Raw genomic sequence first — 17,511 nt, 5'->3', positions numbered from 1 at the left:
GAGGAGACGGCGCACAAAAGCTGTACTGTTTTTTAGGGCAACTCAATTTGAACGCTGGTTACAAAAAGCCCACATTTGATGTCTTTGTTTGTGACATTTCATTGTAATCATTGTGTAAAGACTGTTGATCTCAAAGCTCTTTTATTTGAATTGGTGTTTTTCCAAATGAAAATGTTTTTTTCTTAATTCTGAAACATTCACGTCATGCGTTTCTGATTGCTTTCAGCCTTACAATGCTACTGTCACCGGTGCCCGAACCACACGTGTGCCACAGACGGCCTGTGCTACGTGTCCATCACTCGATCGGGCAGCGTCACCACGCAGCAGAGCTGGTGCATCAGCGACATCGAGCTGATCCCACGCGACCGGCCCTTCGTCTGCGCACCCTCCAACAAGGACAACACGGGGATTTACCCCATGTGTTGTGACACAGACTGGTGCAACAAGAACCCTGACCTCACAACATTCACAGGTAAGAGTCAGCGCTGCGGCTGCACACTTAATCAGATTATTAACCGAAACACAATATGGTTTAGTGTGATTTATCAAATTGCAAAGGCTGTGATTTAATGAAATATATGTGCTGCGATTTCGGATCACAGTAAATGCTGCTTCACATCTGATCCGCTCTGAGTTTGAGACGCTTTTACCTGCATTTGAGAATGAAATATGAGCCAAACATCTTCATGTACAGTACTTCAAGCTCCGAAACTGAGAAGCTGTAAAGCATTAGTTCACTTTCAAATAAAATTTTCCTGATAATTTACTCACCCCCATGTCATCCAAGATGTCTTTCTTTCTTCAGTGGAAAAGAAATGAAGGTTTTTGATGAAAACATTCCAGGATTATTCTCCATATAGTGGACTTCACTGGGGTTCAACGGGTTTAAGGTCCAAATGTCAGTTTCAGTGCAGCTTCAAAGAGCTTTAAACGATACCAGACGAGCAATAAGAGTCTTATCTAGAGAAACCATCGCTCATTTTAGAAAAAAATACAACTGTATATGCTTTATAAACACAAATGATCGCATTTCCATTAGTAGAATAGGGAAGGCGTAGGACATACAGCGTAAGCTTTTTGAAGAATATGGAAAGCGGAAGCACGTGCAATGCGATAATTTGTGTTTATAAAGCATATACAGTTGTATTTTTTTCTAAAATGACTGATCGTTTGGCTAGATATGACTCTTATTCCTCGTCTGGTATCGTTTAAAGCTCTTTGAAGCTGCACTGAAACTGTAATTTTGACCTTTAACCGTTTGGTGCCCATTGAAGTCCACCATAAGGAGAAAAATCCTGGAATGTTTTCATCAAAAACCTTCATTTCTTTTCGACTGAAGAAAGAAAGACATGAACATCTTGGATGACATGGGGGTGAGTGAATTATCAGGAAAATTTTATTTGAAACTGAACTAATCCTTTAAGGCTCTCTGTGATTTTATGCAAAAATAAAACATTTAATATTTGAAATTGAAGAAATAAAGTCAGGCCTAATTGTGCAGCAAGCACAGCACACCTGAAACTTTTTTTAAATCACATTTTACACAGAAATAATTTCATACCTGAAGGATCTTGACTAAATATTTGGCCAAAACTAATTTCAATGTCGTTCCAAACCTGTAAAAAAGGAATTTTGAAAAAAAAAAAAATATTGCACATACAATGAAAGTCAATAAGGGTCCAAAACATTAGACCTAACTGGCTTTCATTGGTGTCCAGTGTCCAAACCAGCTGTATATTTTGCAGGTTGGTTAATGCACTCATACCCAATGACTGTGTGTTTTTGTATGGAATTAATTACTTGATAATGTCGGCGTCACATGCATCTTTCAGCATGACACTCGAACGCACTCCAGCCGACTGTGAATGCCTGCAGGTCTTCTGTTATTAACTTGTTATCTTGATGCCGTGACACATTCTGTATGCGGCTCGTGACCATAAACCTCTGACAAAAACAATCCCAGCAAACCATTAGTGGGAGACACAATTCTGCCCTTTTTCTTACACACATGCAGCTAGCGTGCATTTGATTTTCTGTTGTGGAGGAATTAAGTATGAAGAAATCCTGCTTTACTCGACCACAGACTTCCATGTAAACAAAGGAAAGTCATGTGGAACAGATGGTCCCACCCACACCGTTCGCCGCCTCTTTCAGCCTGTAGGGATCAACTTTTTTGCAACCCCTATTTTCTGTCCTCGGCCTTCCATCTGCTTGCAGATTTCTCATTTTTTCCCTTTTCATCTAATTAACTTGTCTTCCATGGATGTTATGGATATCCACTTGGGATGAATCACACGGAGCGTGTTTGCTGTTTACAGGAGCTTGTGATTTCCCTGGAATACATCTGTCTGAAGTCTAGACACTCGTTTATGGGAAAGTCTTCATTTAAAAATGAAATAATAATGTTACTTGGCTTCAGAAAAAAATGTTAAAGATGCAGAACTGAGCATGACTCATTTGTTTACATGAAACCAGACACAAAGTCTGGCATTACCGTGTAAAAAAAAATGCGTTACAAAGACTCATTGTGTCTCTTCTCTCAAAACGGTCACCTGGGTGGGGATTTTGACTTTAGTATCTGTCTGTCGAAACAATCTTTCTGAAACGTCTTAATAATAATAATGCATTGTTTTAAAGGAGTGAATGCGGTAATTGATGTCAACTGCCTGATGAATACATCAATTATAAGGCTAGTGAGTTAATGGCACATATGGTTTACAAACAAATACACAATATTTGTTGCATTCTGAAGATTCAAAGATAGCATTTGTTTAAAAATAATTAGCTTTCCCCATATGTGCAATCTGGTGTTCATATTTAACAAGCATCATCAGCATATGCACAATTAGTACAGATCAGTGCCAGAAGTGGTAGGTCTTTTATAATAACTGTCATTAATAGACATTAATACACAGTAAAAAGGGGGAACAATGCAATGAAACATAATACAGGTGCACTTTCAAAAGATTTTATTAATAATGGAATTTATAAGAGATGCAATAAAAACAGCTAGACATGACATTAACAATTAATAAACATGATAAATATTTAAATATGACTGTAAGAACACGCAGCTAAATAACTACAGGCTTTTATTGCACAAAACTATCATGGTTCTCCAGAAGAAAAGACACCAAAAAAGTTGTTTTAACCCAGTGGTTGGGTTAAATGTTTGCCCAACATACTGGGTAGTTTTATTGAACTCAACTATTGTTTAAAAATGACTATATGTCTGGATTAAAATGAACCCAAAATATGTTGGAAATTAAAAATCAGACACATAATTACTAGAGGAAACAATAATAATCAAAAGGTGAACATTTATTAATAAGCAATTTAATTTATTCTCATTCATTCAACATAAATTCAATGTTTAATTATTAATCATTAAACTTATTAATACAAGTTAAACAAAAACATATTAATAAATGTTAATTTTGGGTTCATTTTAAGTAAGAAATACAGTCATTTTTAAACAATAGTTGAGTTAAATAAAACTATCCAGCAGGTTGAGCAAACATTTAACCCAATCACTGGGTTAAAACAACCCATTCTCTGGGTTTGTCCATTTTCAACCCAATTTGGGTTGTTTCTAACCCAGCATTTCTTTTGAGTGTAGTAGTAATAATAGTAAATTATGTGTAATTACAAGTAACTAACCCTAAACCAAATCCTAAGTACCTGTAGTTAATTAATATTACTCAGTACTTACTTAAATACAATGTAACTATGTCACCCTAAAATAAAGTGTAACCTAAAATTCAAAGAATAAAATAAGTAGCTATTGTGTAACAAGTCAGCAGTTGTCTTGAATTGTGTTGTCTTTGATAACCATAAAACTTTCAGGTTCAAATAAGATTTTGAATCCAATATTTTCAATGTGATTTTAGACTCACTGTATATATGAAAATATGATTTGCTAACGAGCGGTGTTGATTCTCTCTCACTCAGTGCCGACTCAGAAGCCGCCGGCATTGGGGCCCGTGGCCTTCGCGGCGCTGATCGCGGGTCCGGTGTGCGTGGTGTGCTTCCTCATGGTCACCGTCTTCTACATCTGCCACAGCCGCTCGGTCCTCCACCACCGCGTGCCTAACGAGGAAGACCCTTCGATGGACCACCCCTTCATCACCGTGGGAACCACGCTCAAAGACCTCATCTACGACATGACCACGTCCGGCTCGGGCTCTGGTGCGTCTCGTTCACTTTCACTATCCTAACACACATAGTTTGTGGTCAGTTGTGCGGAGACGTGACTGAAAAATAGAAACTGTGTTATTTTAATATTATTTATATAGTATTTATTAATATTTTGAGTTTGTTTTTATTTTTTCTATTTTTTTTTTTTTTTTTTAGTTTAAGTTTTAGTAATTTTATTATGCGTTTCTGTGTGCACCGACACGATCGAAAACAAGAAATTGTTATTTTAGTATTATTTATATACAATTATGGTATTTTTTATTTATTTATTTTTTTTGTATTTATTTATATATTTTTTTTATATTTAACTTTATTTTAAATCCAGTTTTTTAGTAATTTTTGTATATATATATATATATATATATATATATATATATATATATATATTTTTTATATTTAACTTTATTTTAAATCCAGTTTTTTAGTAATTTTAGTATTTAAACTTTATTTTATTTCAGCTTTATTTCAATTAACAAATATGATTTAAACCGTTTTGTTTAACAATAACCACACTGTTGTTAATGTGCACAGGGCTGTGACTACTTTGTCTCAAACCTCTTTCAGGTGTCAAGTCCTGCTTTTTACGCCCATATCTGATTCACAAGAAACTCTTGTGGAGATTCCTGTTATTCTGGCTTTATCTACACTCTTTCATATAGTTACCTGTTAGTCTTTCTAAACACCTGCGTCCTTTAATGTATGTTTATGTCTGCATGTCTGCTTTTCTCTTTGTTGTCTAGTTACCCCTCTCTCCTTCCCTTTGTTTCGTTGTGTTTAGCTAGCAGTCGTCGCACGGCATCTCCGGCAGGATTAAACGCCGTGTGCCCAGTGTAAAGTGCCAGTTATTTTATTGGCACGTCATCAAGAAAGTAAAAAAAACAACAACAGGGTAACGGCCTGTTCACACAGACACAAATGTTCAACATGACCAATGTGTAAAAACTGGCAGATGAGCTGACTGAAAATGTAAATTCACCCTCTGAAAGTAGGTGGCGTTTGTTTATATATAAAAAAACAAAACAAAAAAAAAAAACAGAAATAAAGCGGTTACCCTGGTACTCAAAGCAGTGCTGCACAATATTCGGTTTCTGACACCCATTTGTCACAGAAAAGAAAAGATGGCAGATAATATTTAAACACTTTCAAACAGTTGTTCAGATTTTTGTATTCGCAACACTAAATACAAGAGTACAGAAACAACACAACTGGTTTTGAATTCTTCACTGTAACTTAGCAAAACACTCTGTCAAGTCAGTTTTATGTAACAGCAGCGGTTCTGGACGTGTAACCAAAAGCGTAAATCTTATTGGTCAGTTTTTTTTCCGCAGTGCAATGCAAAAGAGACAAAAAAAATAATATGTCACATTGATGCCATCTGAATGTTCTTGTTGGTCTGAACAAATGCATTGACAGCCAATCACGAAAAAACGATAGGTATGGATTTTTACCATTAACCGATTGTTCCAGCAATCAGTTATCAGTGCCGATAATCTGCAAACCTGATCGACTGGTCAACCTCTACTTTTGACACCACATGTACAGGTCGTGTGTAGTGTCACAGCTGCAACATCTCGACTTGCATCGGTGCTTCACACACGAAAGCAGTACGATGCTGTGGTGTAGGTGTGAAACGGGCCTGTCGCTAACGTCACTGCCTTATCAGACACATGAGAACTGGAGCGAGGTCCAAACAATCACAAACAAGGTCACACATTCCCAAATATCTATGACTTTAGTGACTGTTTCTTATGTCTAGTGAAGGCTAACAACAATATGTTCTAAGAACGTTTTGCAAACGAACATTCCATTTTATCATTTTGCAAACATTATGGGAATGTTACTTTTGAATGTTCTATAAACATTCCGGAAAAAGTAGCAACATATAAAAAAATGTTAGACAAACTAAAACTTTTGTGCTAAGGTGTTGAGAACGTTATTGAAGACCAGATAACTTTGAATGAACATTCTGTTAACTGAGGATTTCCAGTCAGGATTTAGACCGTACCATAGTACTGAGACTGCTCTCATTAGAGTTACTAATGATTTGCTCTTATCATCAGATCGTGGTTGTATCTCTCTATTAGTGTTACTGGATCTTAGTGCTGCATTTGGCACTATTGATCACAAGATTCTTTTAAAGGTGCCCTAGAACGCTTTTTCACAAGATGTAATATAAGTCTAAGGTGTCCCCTGAATGTGTCTGTGAAGTTTCAGCTCAAAATACCCCATAGATTTTTTTTTTTTTTAATTAATTTTTTTAACTGCCTATTTTGGGGCATCTTTAAATATGCGCCGATTCAGCGCGCGTCCCCTTTAAATCTCGTGTTCCCGCCCCCCGAGCTCGCGCTTGCCTTAAACAGCATAAACAAAGTTCACACAGCTAATATAACCCTCAAAATGGATCTTTACAAAGTGTTCGTCATGCAGCATGTCGGATCATGTGAGTATAGTATTTATTTGGATGTTTACATTTGATTCTGAATGAGTTTGATAGTGCTCCGTGGCTAAAGCTAACATTACACACTGTTGGAGAGATTTATAAAGAATGAAGTTGTGTTTATAAATTATACAGACTGCAAGTGTTTAATAATGAAAATAGCGACGGCTCTTGTCTCCGTGAATACAGTAAGAAACGATGGTAACTTTAACCACATTTAACAGTACATTAGCAACATGCTACCGAAACATTTAGAAAGACAATTTACAAATATCACTAAAAATATCATGGATCATGTGAGTTATTATTGCTCCATCTGCCATTTTTCACTATTGTTCTTGCTTGCTTACCTAGTCTGATGATTCAGCTGTGCACAGATCCAGACGTTAATACTGGCTGCCCTTGTGTAATGCCTTGAACATGAGCTGGCATATGCAAATATTGGGGGCGTACATATTAATGATCCCGACCGTTGCGTCACAGTCAGTGTTATGTTGAGATTCGCCTGTTCTTTGCACAAATCAAATTTACATAAGGAGGAGGAAACAGTGGAGTTTGAGACTCACTGTATGTCATTTCCATGTACTGAACTCTAATTATTTAACTATGCCAAGATAAATTCAATCTTCAGTTCTAGGGCACCTTTAAATAGACTCAAAAACTATGTTGGCATTAGTGGAATTGCATTGGCATGGTTAAAATCTTACTTATCTGACTGTTATCAGTTTGTAGTAGTAAACGATGGGATGTCATATCAATCACAAGTTAAATATGGAGTACCGCAAGGCTCAGTACTAGGACCGTTGCTTTTCACTCTGTACTTGCTACCCTTTGGAGATATCATTAGGAAGCATGGCGTTAGTTTTCACTGTTACGCTGATGATACTCAGCTCTATATTTCTTCACGCCCTGATGAAACTTACCAATTCACAAAATTTACGGAATGCATAGCTCATATAAAAAATTGGATGACCAGTAATTTCCTACTACTTAATTCTGAACAAAAAAAAACAGAGATACTAATATATAGAATACTGTCTAACACTTGATGGCTGCTCTGTTAAGTCTTCGTCGTCAGTTAGGACGTAGGAGTGTGTGCTCTTTGATACCAATCTTTCATTTGAAAGCCACATTTCTTGAATCTGTAAAACCGCATTCTATTTATGTTACTGGGAGAACATTTGTTTATAACGTTGAGATAACCTTGAAAGAACGTTCTGAGAATGATCCGTGTTAGCTGTGTCTGTGGAAGTGGTTGAAACTTGGATAAAACGTGTCCAGACAACACGCCATCCTGAACAATGTCTGCCTTCACACAGTTTCCTCTTTCGTCAATATTTTTCTTTTTTTAAAGGTGTTTTTTTTTGCACCACTAGCAGCACCAAGTCATTGCGTCAGTCGAGCAACTCAAACAGCAATCAGTGTTTACACTCTTTGTGAAGAACATACTGTCTCTCACATTAAAGTCAACACAAAACTGACATAATGACATGTTTTTGAGGGGAACCGGATAATGCAGGATATAGGTGAAAAAACGTGTAGGGAAGGGCTTGATTTGAAGGGATGGTTCACCCAGAAATGAAATCTTGTCCTTTCCAAACCCATGATTTTCATTATATTTTTAACATTCTCTCAACATTTATGTCAAGCCGTCAATCAAGTCTACTTTACCAACGGTGAGCTTTCTGAAGTGTCAAAGTAATCCATATGAACCAAGCAGTTTAATCTCTTCTGAAGAGACACAAACGCTTTATATGATGAATAGATTTAATTTGGACCTTAAAACACTGATTGACACCCATGCATAGAGCTCATCAAATATGGTAAACGCTAGTGTGAGAACAAACATCACTTTGGATGCACGCACTCTAAAAAATGCTGGGTTAAAAACAACCCAAGTTGGGTTGAAAATGGATGAACCCAGCGATTGGGTTGTTTTAACGTGCTGGGCAGTTTTATTTAACCTGACTATTTATTAATGACTATATCAGTGGCTTAAAATGAACCCAAAATATGTTGGAAATTAAAAATCAGACACATAATTACTAGAGGAAACAGTAATAATCAAAAGGTGAACATTTATTAATAAGCAATGTTTAATTATTATTCATTAAACTCATTAATAAATGTTCATTTCCAACATACTTTGGGTTAATTGTAAGCAACAATACAGTACTATTTTAAACAATAGTTTAGTTAAATTAAACTACCCAGCAGTTTGAGCAAACATTTAACCCAACCACTGGGTTAAAACAACCCAATCACTGGGTTTGTCCATTTTCAAACCAACTTGGGCTGTTTTTAACCCAGCATTTTTTTAGACTTGCAGACAAAAATCTCTCCAATTTCATTAAAATATCCTTATTTGTGTTACTAAGATGGACAGAACTCTTATGGGGAGTAATTGATGGGAGAATTTAGACTTTTGGCTGAACTATCCCTTTAATGGATTGGGAAGACATTTCACTGGCAAAGCAAGTTATATCTGATGAAAGACTTTGAAATATTTATCTGAATTTGACTTCATTTTAAAAGATGAATGTTGGACTATTTGAACTTGACACAGCAAGAAACAAAGTGCTAGTTGCAGTTCAAAAAGGCTGTGAAATGTAAAACAACAGCCAGTGACATCTGTCTGAACGCGTTTAGCTTTCAGTGCTTTAACAGGGATGAACATAATGACACAACTTCTCCTGAGAGCATGTTGCAGTACAGATCTTCACACATATATATTCATAAGGCCTCTCTCTTTCATAAGAGAACCTATTTTCTCCCAGTTCTGCTAATGCACTTTGGCCGTCTGGTGTCTTTTGACTCAGTCTGCGGGTCTGTCTTGATGTGGCGCCACTAACTTGTCTGTCTCTGATTCTCTGACATGACACAACCTCGTGAGTGAGTCACATTGTAGACATCCTTTCTTGCCCTCTGTCTTCCTCTGTTGGTGTGTCTCATGTCTGTCTGCCTGACCTTGCCGTCTCTGTCATAAGCAAATTGAATCAGTGGTTGGATGCGTTTATAACTGGAACGGTCAGCCCACACATTCTCCCACCGCTTTTCATTATTTTCAGATGTTTCTATGTTCTGAGCAGGAGGCTGGTGGATATGTGAATGTTGAGGTATAATGGTAGAGCGATTTAAAGCAGCGGTTCTTAACCTTTTTGCCTCGGAGGCCCCCTGTTGTCCACAACATTATTCAAAGCCCCTTCACCCCCAATGGATTTGCATGACTAGTCTTTTTTCTTACTCACAATTTTTACCCAATATAATATTTTTTTAAAGCTAGAAAAATGTATATTCTTTATAAAATGCCCATAGAGTTGTACGATTTTATTAATTTACATGACATTTCCAGGTCTAGAAATCACACTTTTAGAATGTGGGTACCTCTGTATATTCATGTTCTCTCAGATGGGAACCTGGTTCAAAGAGGAAAAAAACAAAGCAATTGTTGGAGTGAATTAAAATAAGAATATCTGGATTTGATCTAATTTTAAGGCAAGACATCACAGTTGAACAGGGTAAAAATAACAGTTTTATGCTCTTCTGCTGATTTGTGACTGTGATCTTGAAAAACAAGTCAGATCCTTCATGGTGTTCTTGCACAAACACGTGTCATGATGACAAAGTTGGGAAAGATTGGGTTTAACTTTACACTTTACACAGGCAGGTTTCCCAACTAACGAAATGTTCTGGCAAGGTTCTCCCAAAGTTATGAACAAACATCTTCTTTCAGACAAACACAATCAGAGATATACAGGCGCTGGTCATATAATTAGAATATCGTGAAAAAGACCATTTTTTTTATTGTAAATTATTTTAAAAAATGAAACTTTCATATATTCTAGATTCCCTACATGTAAAGTAAAACATTTCAAAAGTTTTTTATTTTTTTATTTTGATGATTAGAGCGTACAGCTCATGAAAGTCCAAAATCCAGTATCTCAAAATATTAGAATATTTACATTTGAGTTTCATTAAATGACCATCCCTACAGTATAAATTCCAGTATCTCTTGTTCTTTGAAACCACACTAATGGAGAAGACTGCTGACTTGGCAATGGTCCAGGAGACGATCATTGACACCCTCCACAAAGAGCGTAAGTCACAGATGGTCATTACTGAATGTGGTGGCTGTTTACAGAGTGATGTATCAAAGCATATTGAATGCAAAGTTGACTAGAAGGAAGAAATTGGGTAGGCAAAGGTGCACAAGCAACAGGCATGACCACAAGCTTGAGAATACTGTCAAGTAAAGCCGATTCAAACACTTGGGAGAGCTTCACAATGAGTCGAATGAAGCCGGAGTCAGCACATCAAGAGCCACCACACTCAGACATCTTCAGGAAAAGGACTACCAAGCCACTTCTGAAACAGAAACAACGTCAGAAGCATCTTACATGGGCTAAGGAGAAAAAGAACTGGACAGTGAACAGTGGTCGAAAGTCCTCTTTTCAGATAAAAGTAAATTTTGCATTTCATGTTGAAATCATGGTCCCAGAGTCTGAAGGAAGACTGGAGAGGCACAGAATCCAAGCTGCTTGAAGTCTAGTGTGAAGTTTCTGTAGTTAGTAATGATTTGGGGGGCCGTGACGTCTGCTGGTGTTGGTCCATTGTGTTTTATCAAGTGCAAAGTCAATGCAGCCATCTTCCAGGAGATTTTGGAGCACTTTATGCTTCCATCTGCTGACAAGCTTTATGGAGATGCTGATTTCCTTTTCCAGCAGGACTTTAGCACCTGCCCACAGTGCAAAAACCATTTCCAAGTGGTTTGCTGACCATGATATTACTGTGCTTTATTGGCCAGCCAACATGCCTGACCCCTGAATCTATGGGATATTTTCAAGAGAAAGATGAGCACAGAAAGATGAGAACAGTCGATCCAACAATATACAGATGATCTGAAGGCTCAATAGTGCCTCAGCAGTGCCACAGGCTGATCACTTCCATGCCACACTTCACTGATGCTGTAATTTGTGCTAGGAGCAAGTCATTTGCTGTAATATGTGCTGCCGACCAAGTATTGAGTGTACAAATGAACATACTTTAAAGAACTTGAACTTTTCTGTTTTGCAAATCCATTTTTTTATTGATCTTAGGAAATATTCTAATATTTTGAGATACTGGATTTTGGACTTTATTTACATCAATAAAGACTCTAATCATCAAAATTAAAAAAAAAAAAAAAAAAAAAACTTTTGAAATGTTTTACTTTACATGTAGGGAATCTAGAATATATGAAAGTTTCATTTTTAAAAATAATTTACAATAAAAAATGAACTTTTTCATGATATTCTAATTATATGACCAGCACCTGTATTTAAAAATATTCTGGCTCTTCCAAGCTTTACAGTGGCAGTGAAGGGGGGGTGTGATTTTTGAAGCCCAAAAAGTGCATTCATCCATCATAAAAGTAATCCATACTCCAGTGTGTTAATAAAGGCATTCTGAAGTGAGTTTTTGTAAGAAAGATATTCATATTTACAACTTTAACTATAATAACTAGCTTCCACCAGACGGCCGTACGCATCGATTTGTGGCGGAAGAGTGACCCTTGACCCGATGCATGGCGTAACAATGAACGCGGAAGCGCAGAGGAGAGAGCAAATCAAAACACCGGTCACGAATTAGTCTAAAACAAGAATTTTTAAATAGAAATGTCAGAGGATTTCGATATAAGCGAAGAGGAGCTTGAGTTTGTTGCCCAGCCCTATTTGTTTAAACCAACATCATACATCGCATCAGGGGTTAATGTCCGTGCACACTCCAAAATTTTCGTGTTTATGTGTTTTTTCGTATTCGTCATGGTGGCTCTAAATTGTCAAAATGCCAGCTACAGATGTGAAAAACACAGAAAATTGAATCAGATCCAAATTTTTTTTATGACAGATGAAAATTTTGGAGGCAGTGTGTAAATGTGATCGACACAACGTGAGGTTGAGGTTTATTTTTTAATGTGCGAAAATTTCGAACAAGAATTTTGGACCAAGTATGCAAGGACCTTGGTATGAGTACGGCCGTCTGCCAGAAGCTAGTTATTATAGTTAATAAAGTGGATATTTTTCTTACAAAAACTCACTTCAGAAGGCCTTTATTAACCCCCTGGAGCCGTATAGATTACTTTTATGATGGATGCATGCTTTTTTTATGGCTTCAAAATCTCGCCCCCCATTCACTCCCATTATAAAGCTTGGAAGAGCCAGGATATTTTTAAATATATCTCAGATTGTGTTCGTCTGAAAGAAGATAGTCATATACGCCTAGGATGGCTTGAGAGATGGGATAATTTTCATTTTTCGATGAATTAACCCTTTAATAGGAACATTAGCAAAATGTTCTTAGAACATATTTTTCATTAGCTGGGATAGTCTTGTGGCTGTAAACAGTTTTTTATTTGATTGTTTATTGCCTGGCTCTGTTTACTTCTAAAATCTTTTTCTGTGGTAATCAACATTCCTCCAGCTTCATGTCAGCCTGTCACACTCATGCTTTCATGCAGTATTCCTGTCCCACCAAACGTGAGACGATCGGGCGTTTCTAGTGATGCCGTTGACACGGATTGGTTCACACTGTCTCCATGTCTTCCCAGCATTCCCATACAGAACATTCACTGCATTTGGCTCCTAATGGCTGCCCTTCTATTTCTGAAGTGGGTCCGTCCCTGAAGGGCTTTAGTGTAAGATGACTCACTGTAATGTTACTAGAGGACACACACCTCTCTCGATTGGCCATTGAGGTTAACTGGTTTTGATTTATTACTCCTCAGCACACAGAGATACTCCATCTTTTCCTTTCTACCCTCTTGTGTTTTTGATTATTTTATGTACAAAATGAGAGATGTAGCTCTTCTTTATTGCGGATTGCATTGCGTTTGATAGTGTTTTTCTTGACCTCGGCTGTGTCTCATTCCACTTTGTTATTGTGGTGAATCACTGTATCATAAACATGACTTTTATCTGCTCGATTACCTCCGACACGATTGTGGATTGCCTCTCAATGCTTTCTGAATTGAATTGAAATGATCACCTCTCTCTGCTATCATGGTGAGGACCGATACATCCGATCGGTCTGTCATGATGGAAAATATTCGGCTCTTGTGAGGTCTTGTCGTCTCAGTTGTCCACGCTGCACTAACAGCATGAATTAACTAGATCTAAGTTCAGTCTTAAATACTTAATGCCATTGTTTTCTACGTGACTTGATGCCAGTGTTTACTGCTGAATCTGCTGCTTTGTGGTAAAACGGTTTTTAGTTTTATAGTGAGCTAGTGGTCTGAATTGAATGTTATGAGAGTTCAGGGCTCCAGACTGTGACTAAATGGTTGCATTTTGTGACCATTTTTCCTGCTGGTGCAACTAAATTTAGTTAGAGATGCCACAATTGATAAGAGCTGCCATTTCTGTTTCATATAAGAAACATTTATCGGCAAACGAAACTAAACGAAATTTCAGGGTTCATGCAAACCTTTGGGAGTGAAATTCAAGCACTTTTCAAGGACTTTTAAAGCGCTTCACACTTTTTCCAGCGCTTCAAATCTCTAAATATAATGGTATTTTAATATGATGATTTGTAAAACTAAAAGTTTAAAGATGAAGGAACACTTTTATTTAAAAAGACATGAAAGTATAACCATTAGACAGAGGATCACTTATTGGAGTATTAGCCATTTCCCCTATATGGGGAAAAGTAGGAAAAGTCATAAAGTCTCATGAAAAACAAAAACTTTTCCTCAAATTCTGACTGAATTACACAGAAAGCAAATAAAAAACACTCATTTTATAATAACTGAAGCTGTCGGTCAGTTCAGGATGGTACATTTTAATGAGAGTAGAATTTTTAAAAAAATGTTTCCTATAAAAATGAGTTTTTTGCATGTTAATGTCATCAATAAAAGTTAATTTTATCTACATCTCAATTCAAGCTCAGTGCTTTACTATCACATTTCCCATAAATAAACATGTAATATTATTAGTAACTGCACTTATTAATGCAAAACAATAGTAATATGATTAAATTACTTTTATGATTAAACCCCGCCCAACACCACCAAATTACGTGGTGGCGCCACCTTCTGTAGATCTTGGGGACACCGGTGCCACTGCTCTCAGATGTTAGTCTGGAGCCCTGGAGTTATAATAAATGGACAATGCAGATTTCTGTTACGAGCAAACGGCATGATTAATGATGTCTGTAATTCAAACTTGTGAGTAAAACCGACTCAAACGGTTACTGTCAATGTTAAACATGCACATTTGTGTGTCTAAATGAATTGTTCATATGACAACATGCATGTATCATTAAGTCGGCCTGTGCATCTGCTCTCTTCCAGGTCTCCCGCTGCTGGTGCAGAGGACTATAGCCAGAACCATCATCCTGCAGGAGAGCATCGGGAAGGGCCGCTTCGGAGAGGTGTGGAGGGGCAAGTGGAGAGGAGAGGAGGTGGCCGTCAAGATCTTCTCCTCCAGAGAGGAACGCTCTTGGTTTCGGGAGGCCGAGATCTACCAGACCGTCATGCTGCGGCACGAGAATATCCTCGGCTTCATCGCCGCAGACAACAAAGGTTTGAAGCACTGCTGCATGCTGGGATGAGTTGAGATCAGCTGCTGTTTGCTCATCTAATCTGTCTTTTCTTCTCGTCAGACAATGGGACGTGGACGCAGCTGTGGCTGGTATCGGACTACCATGAGCACGGCTCCCTGTTCGACTACCTGAACCGCTACACGGTGACGGTGGAGGGCATGATCAAGCTGTCCTTGTCCACTGCCAGTGGCCTGGCTCACCTGCACATGGAGATTGTGGGAACACAAGGTACTTGTTAGTTCACCTGCGTCCTGAAATCCGAAGTCAGCAGCGTAATCGCTGTGTCTTATGCTGTGCTTCTGTGCATCTCGAGTGTGTTTGGGTGAAACTGATTCTTTTTGGAAACATAAATAATTGGGCTGGGTTGATTTTGCGATTTTAATCGATTCTCATTTTGATTCTTGAATCCCAAGAATTGATCTTTTAGATGCTGTTTTCAGCTGATTTGTGAACAAAACTTTAAAACTAAAAATTATTTGTAGCTCCTGCCATTCAGTAATCACAATAATCTCTGCTTTGATACTTTATGATATGAAACAAATATTTAGATTTCAAATTCAAGCTATTAATACCATTTTGTGGCTCTTTAATGTGTGCTAACATGTTAAATTTTGCTAGCAAACACGTTAAACATGCTAGTGATGTGTTAAATCATGTTAGCAATGTTAAATCATACTAGGAACTTGTTTTAACATGTTGTTAACATGATTTAGCATGTTGCTAGCATGTTAACAATGTGTTAAATCAAGCTAGATACAGTACATGCTAGCAATGTGCTAATTTGGGCTAAAAACACGTTAACGATGGGTTAAATCATGTTAGCCATGTGTTAAATCATACTAGAAACATATTATCAACATGTTAGTACATGTTAATGTTAAATCATGCTAGCAATGTGTTATTTCATGCTAGAAACATGCTAACAATGGGTTATATCATGTTAGCCATGTGTTAAATCATACTAGAAACATGTTAGCAACATGTTAAATTGGGATAGGAACATGTTAAAATATGAATAATGTTAAATCATGCTAAAAACATGCTAACAATGGGTTAAATCGTGTTAGTAATGTGTTAAATCATACTAGAAACATGTTAGCAACATGTTAAATAGGGATAGGAACATGTTAAAAAGTTAATAATGTTAAATCATGCTAAAAACATGTTAACAATGGGTTAAATCATGTTAGCCATGTGTTAAATCTTACTAGAAACATGTTAGCAACATGTTAAATTGGGATAGGAACATGTTAAAACGTTAATAATGTTAAATCATGCTAAAAACATGCTAACAGTTGGTTAAATCGTGTTAGTAATATGTTAAAGCATACTAGAAACATGTTAGCAACATGTTAGATTGGGATAGGAACATGTTAAAACGTTAATAATGTTAAATCATGTTAGAAACATGCTAACAATGGGTTAAATCATGTTAGTCATGTTTTAAATCATACTAGAAACATGTTAGCAACATGTTAAATTAGGATAGGAACATGTTAAAATGAATGTTAAATCATGCTAAAACATGCTAACAATGGGTTAAATCATGTTATTAATGTGTTAAATCATACTAGAAACATGTCAGCAACATGTTAAATTGGGATAGGAACATGTTAAAACGTTAATAATGTTAAATCATGCTAAAAACATGCTAACAGTTGGTTAAATCGTGTTAGTAATATGTTAAAGCATACTAGAAACATGTTAGCAACATGTTAGATTGGGATAGGAACATGTTAAAACGTTAATAATGTTAAATCATGTTAGAAACATGCTAACAATGGGTTAAATCATGTTAGTCATGTTTTAAATCATACTAGAAACATGTTAGCAACATGTTAAATTAGGATAGGAACATGTTAAAATGAATGTTAAATCATGCTAAAAACATGCTAACAATGGGTTAAATCATGTTATCAATGTGTTAAATCATACTAGAAACATGTTAAAACATGCTAGCTGTGTTAATGCTAGCAACATTTCAGCAATGTGTTAATTCATGCTAGAAACATGTTAACAACTTGCTTAAAAATTAACAATATGTTAGAACATGTTAACAGTATTTTATTGACTAAAATTTTATTATTTGTATTTATTATTTTTTACTTCATTGTAAAATCTTCAAGCTTTCGGCCAACATCAAACTTTACTCGTGTAGTTTTTAGTTCTCTTGTGAGGAATTAGCGGATATCAGCAGCTGCCCTCAGTGCGGACAGAAACACTGAACATGCTGTTGGCGAAACTCTTGCAGAAATCAAACTAGAGCTTTTGTTTCAGCGTAGTTTGGCGCAGAAAGGCCG

At 36.8% G+C, this 17,511-nt stretch overlaps 1 protein-coding gene across 1 annotated transcript in view; it reads left to right on the top strand.

The window, feature by feature from the left end:
- The window catches only part of tgfbr1b (transforming growth factor, beta receptor 1 b), a 75,148-nt gene that overhangs the window by 40,617 nt on the left and 17,020 nt on the right, over positions 1-17,511 (top strand). The window contains exons 2-5 of the mRNA XM_048174144.1: positions 227-472; positions 3,952-4,188; positions 14,961-15,191; positions 15,272-15,439. Coding sequence (XP_048030101.1) covers positions 227-472; positions 3,952-4,188; positions 14,961-15,191; positions 15,272-15,439 — 882 coding nt within the window. The remainder of the gene's footprint in view (positions 1-226; positions 473-3,951; positions 4,189-14,960; positions 15,192-15,271; positions 15,440-17,511) is intronic.

The sequence above is a fragment of the Megalobrama amblycephala genome, linkage group LG22, assembly GCF_018812025.1.
Source record: "Megalobrama amblycephala isolate DHTTF-2021 linkage group LG22, ASM1881202v1, whole genome shotgun sequence".
Classification (NCBI taxonomy): Eukaryota; Metazoa; Chordata; class Actinopteri; order Cypriniformes; family Xenocyprididae; genus Megalobrama; species Megalobrama amblycephala.
This window is presented reverse-complemented; position numbering and strand designations above follow the sequence as displayed.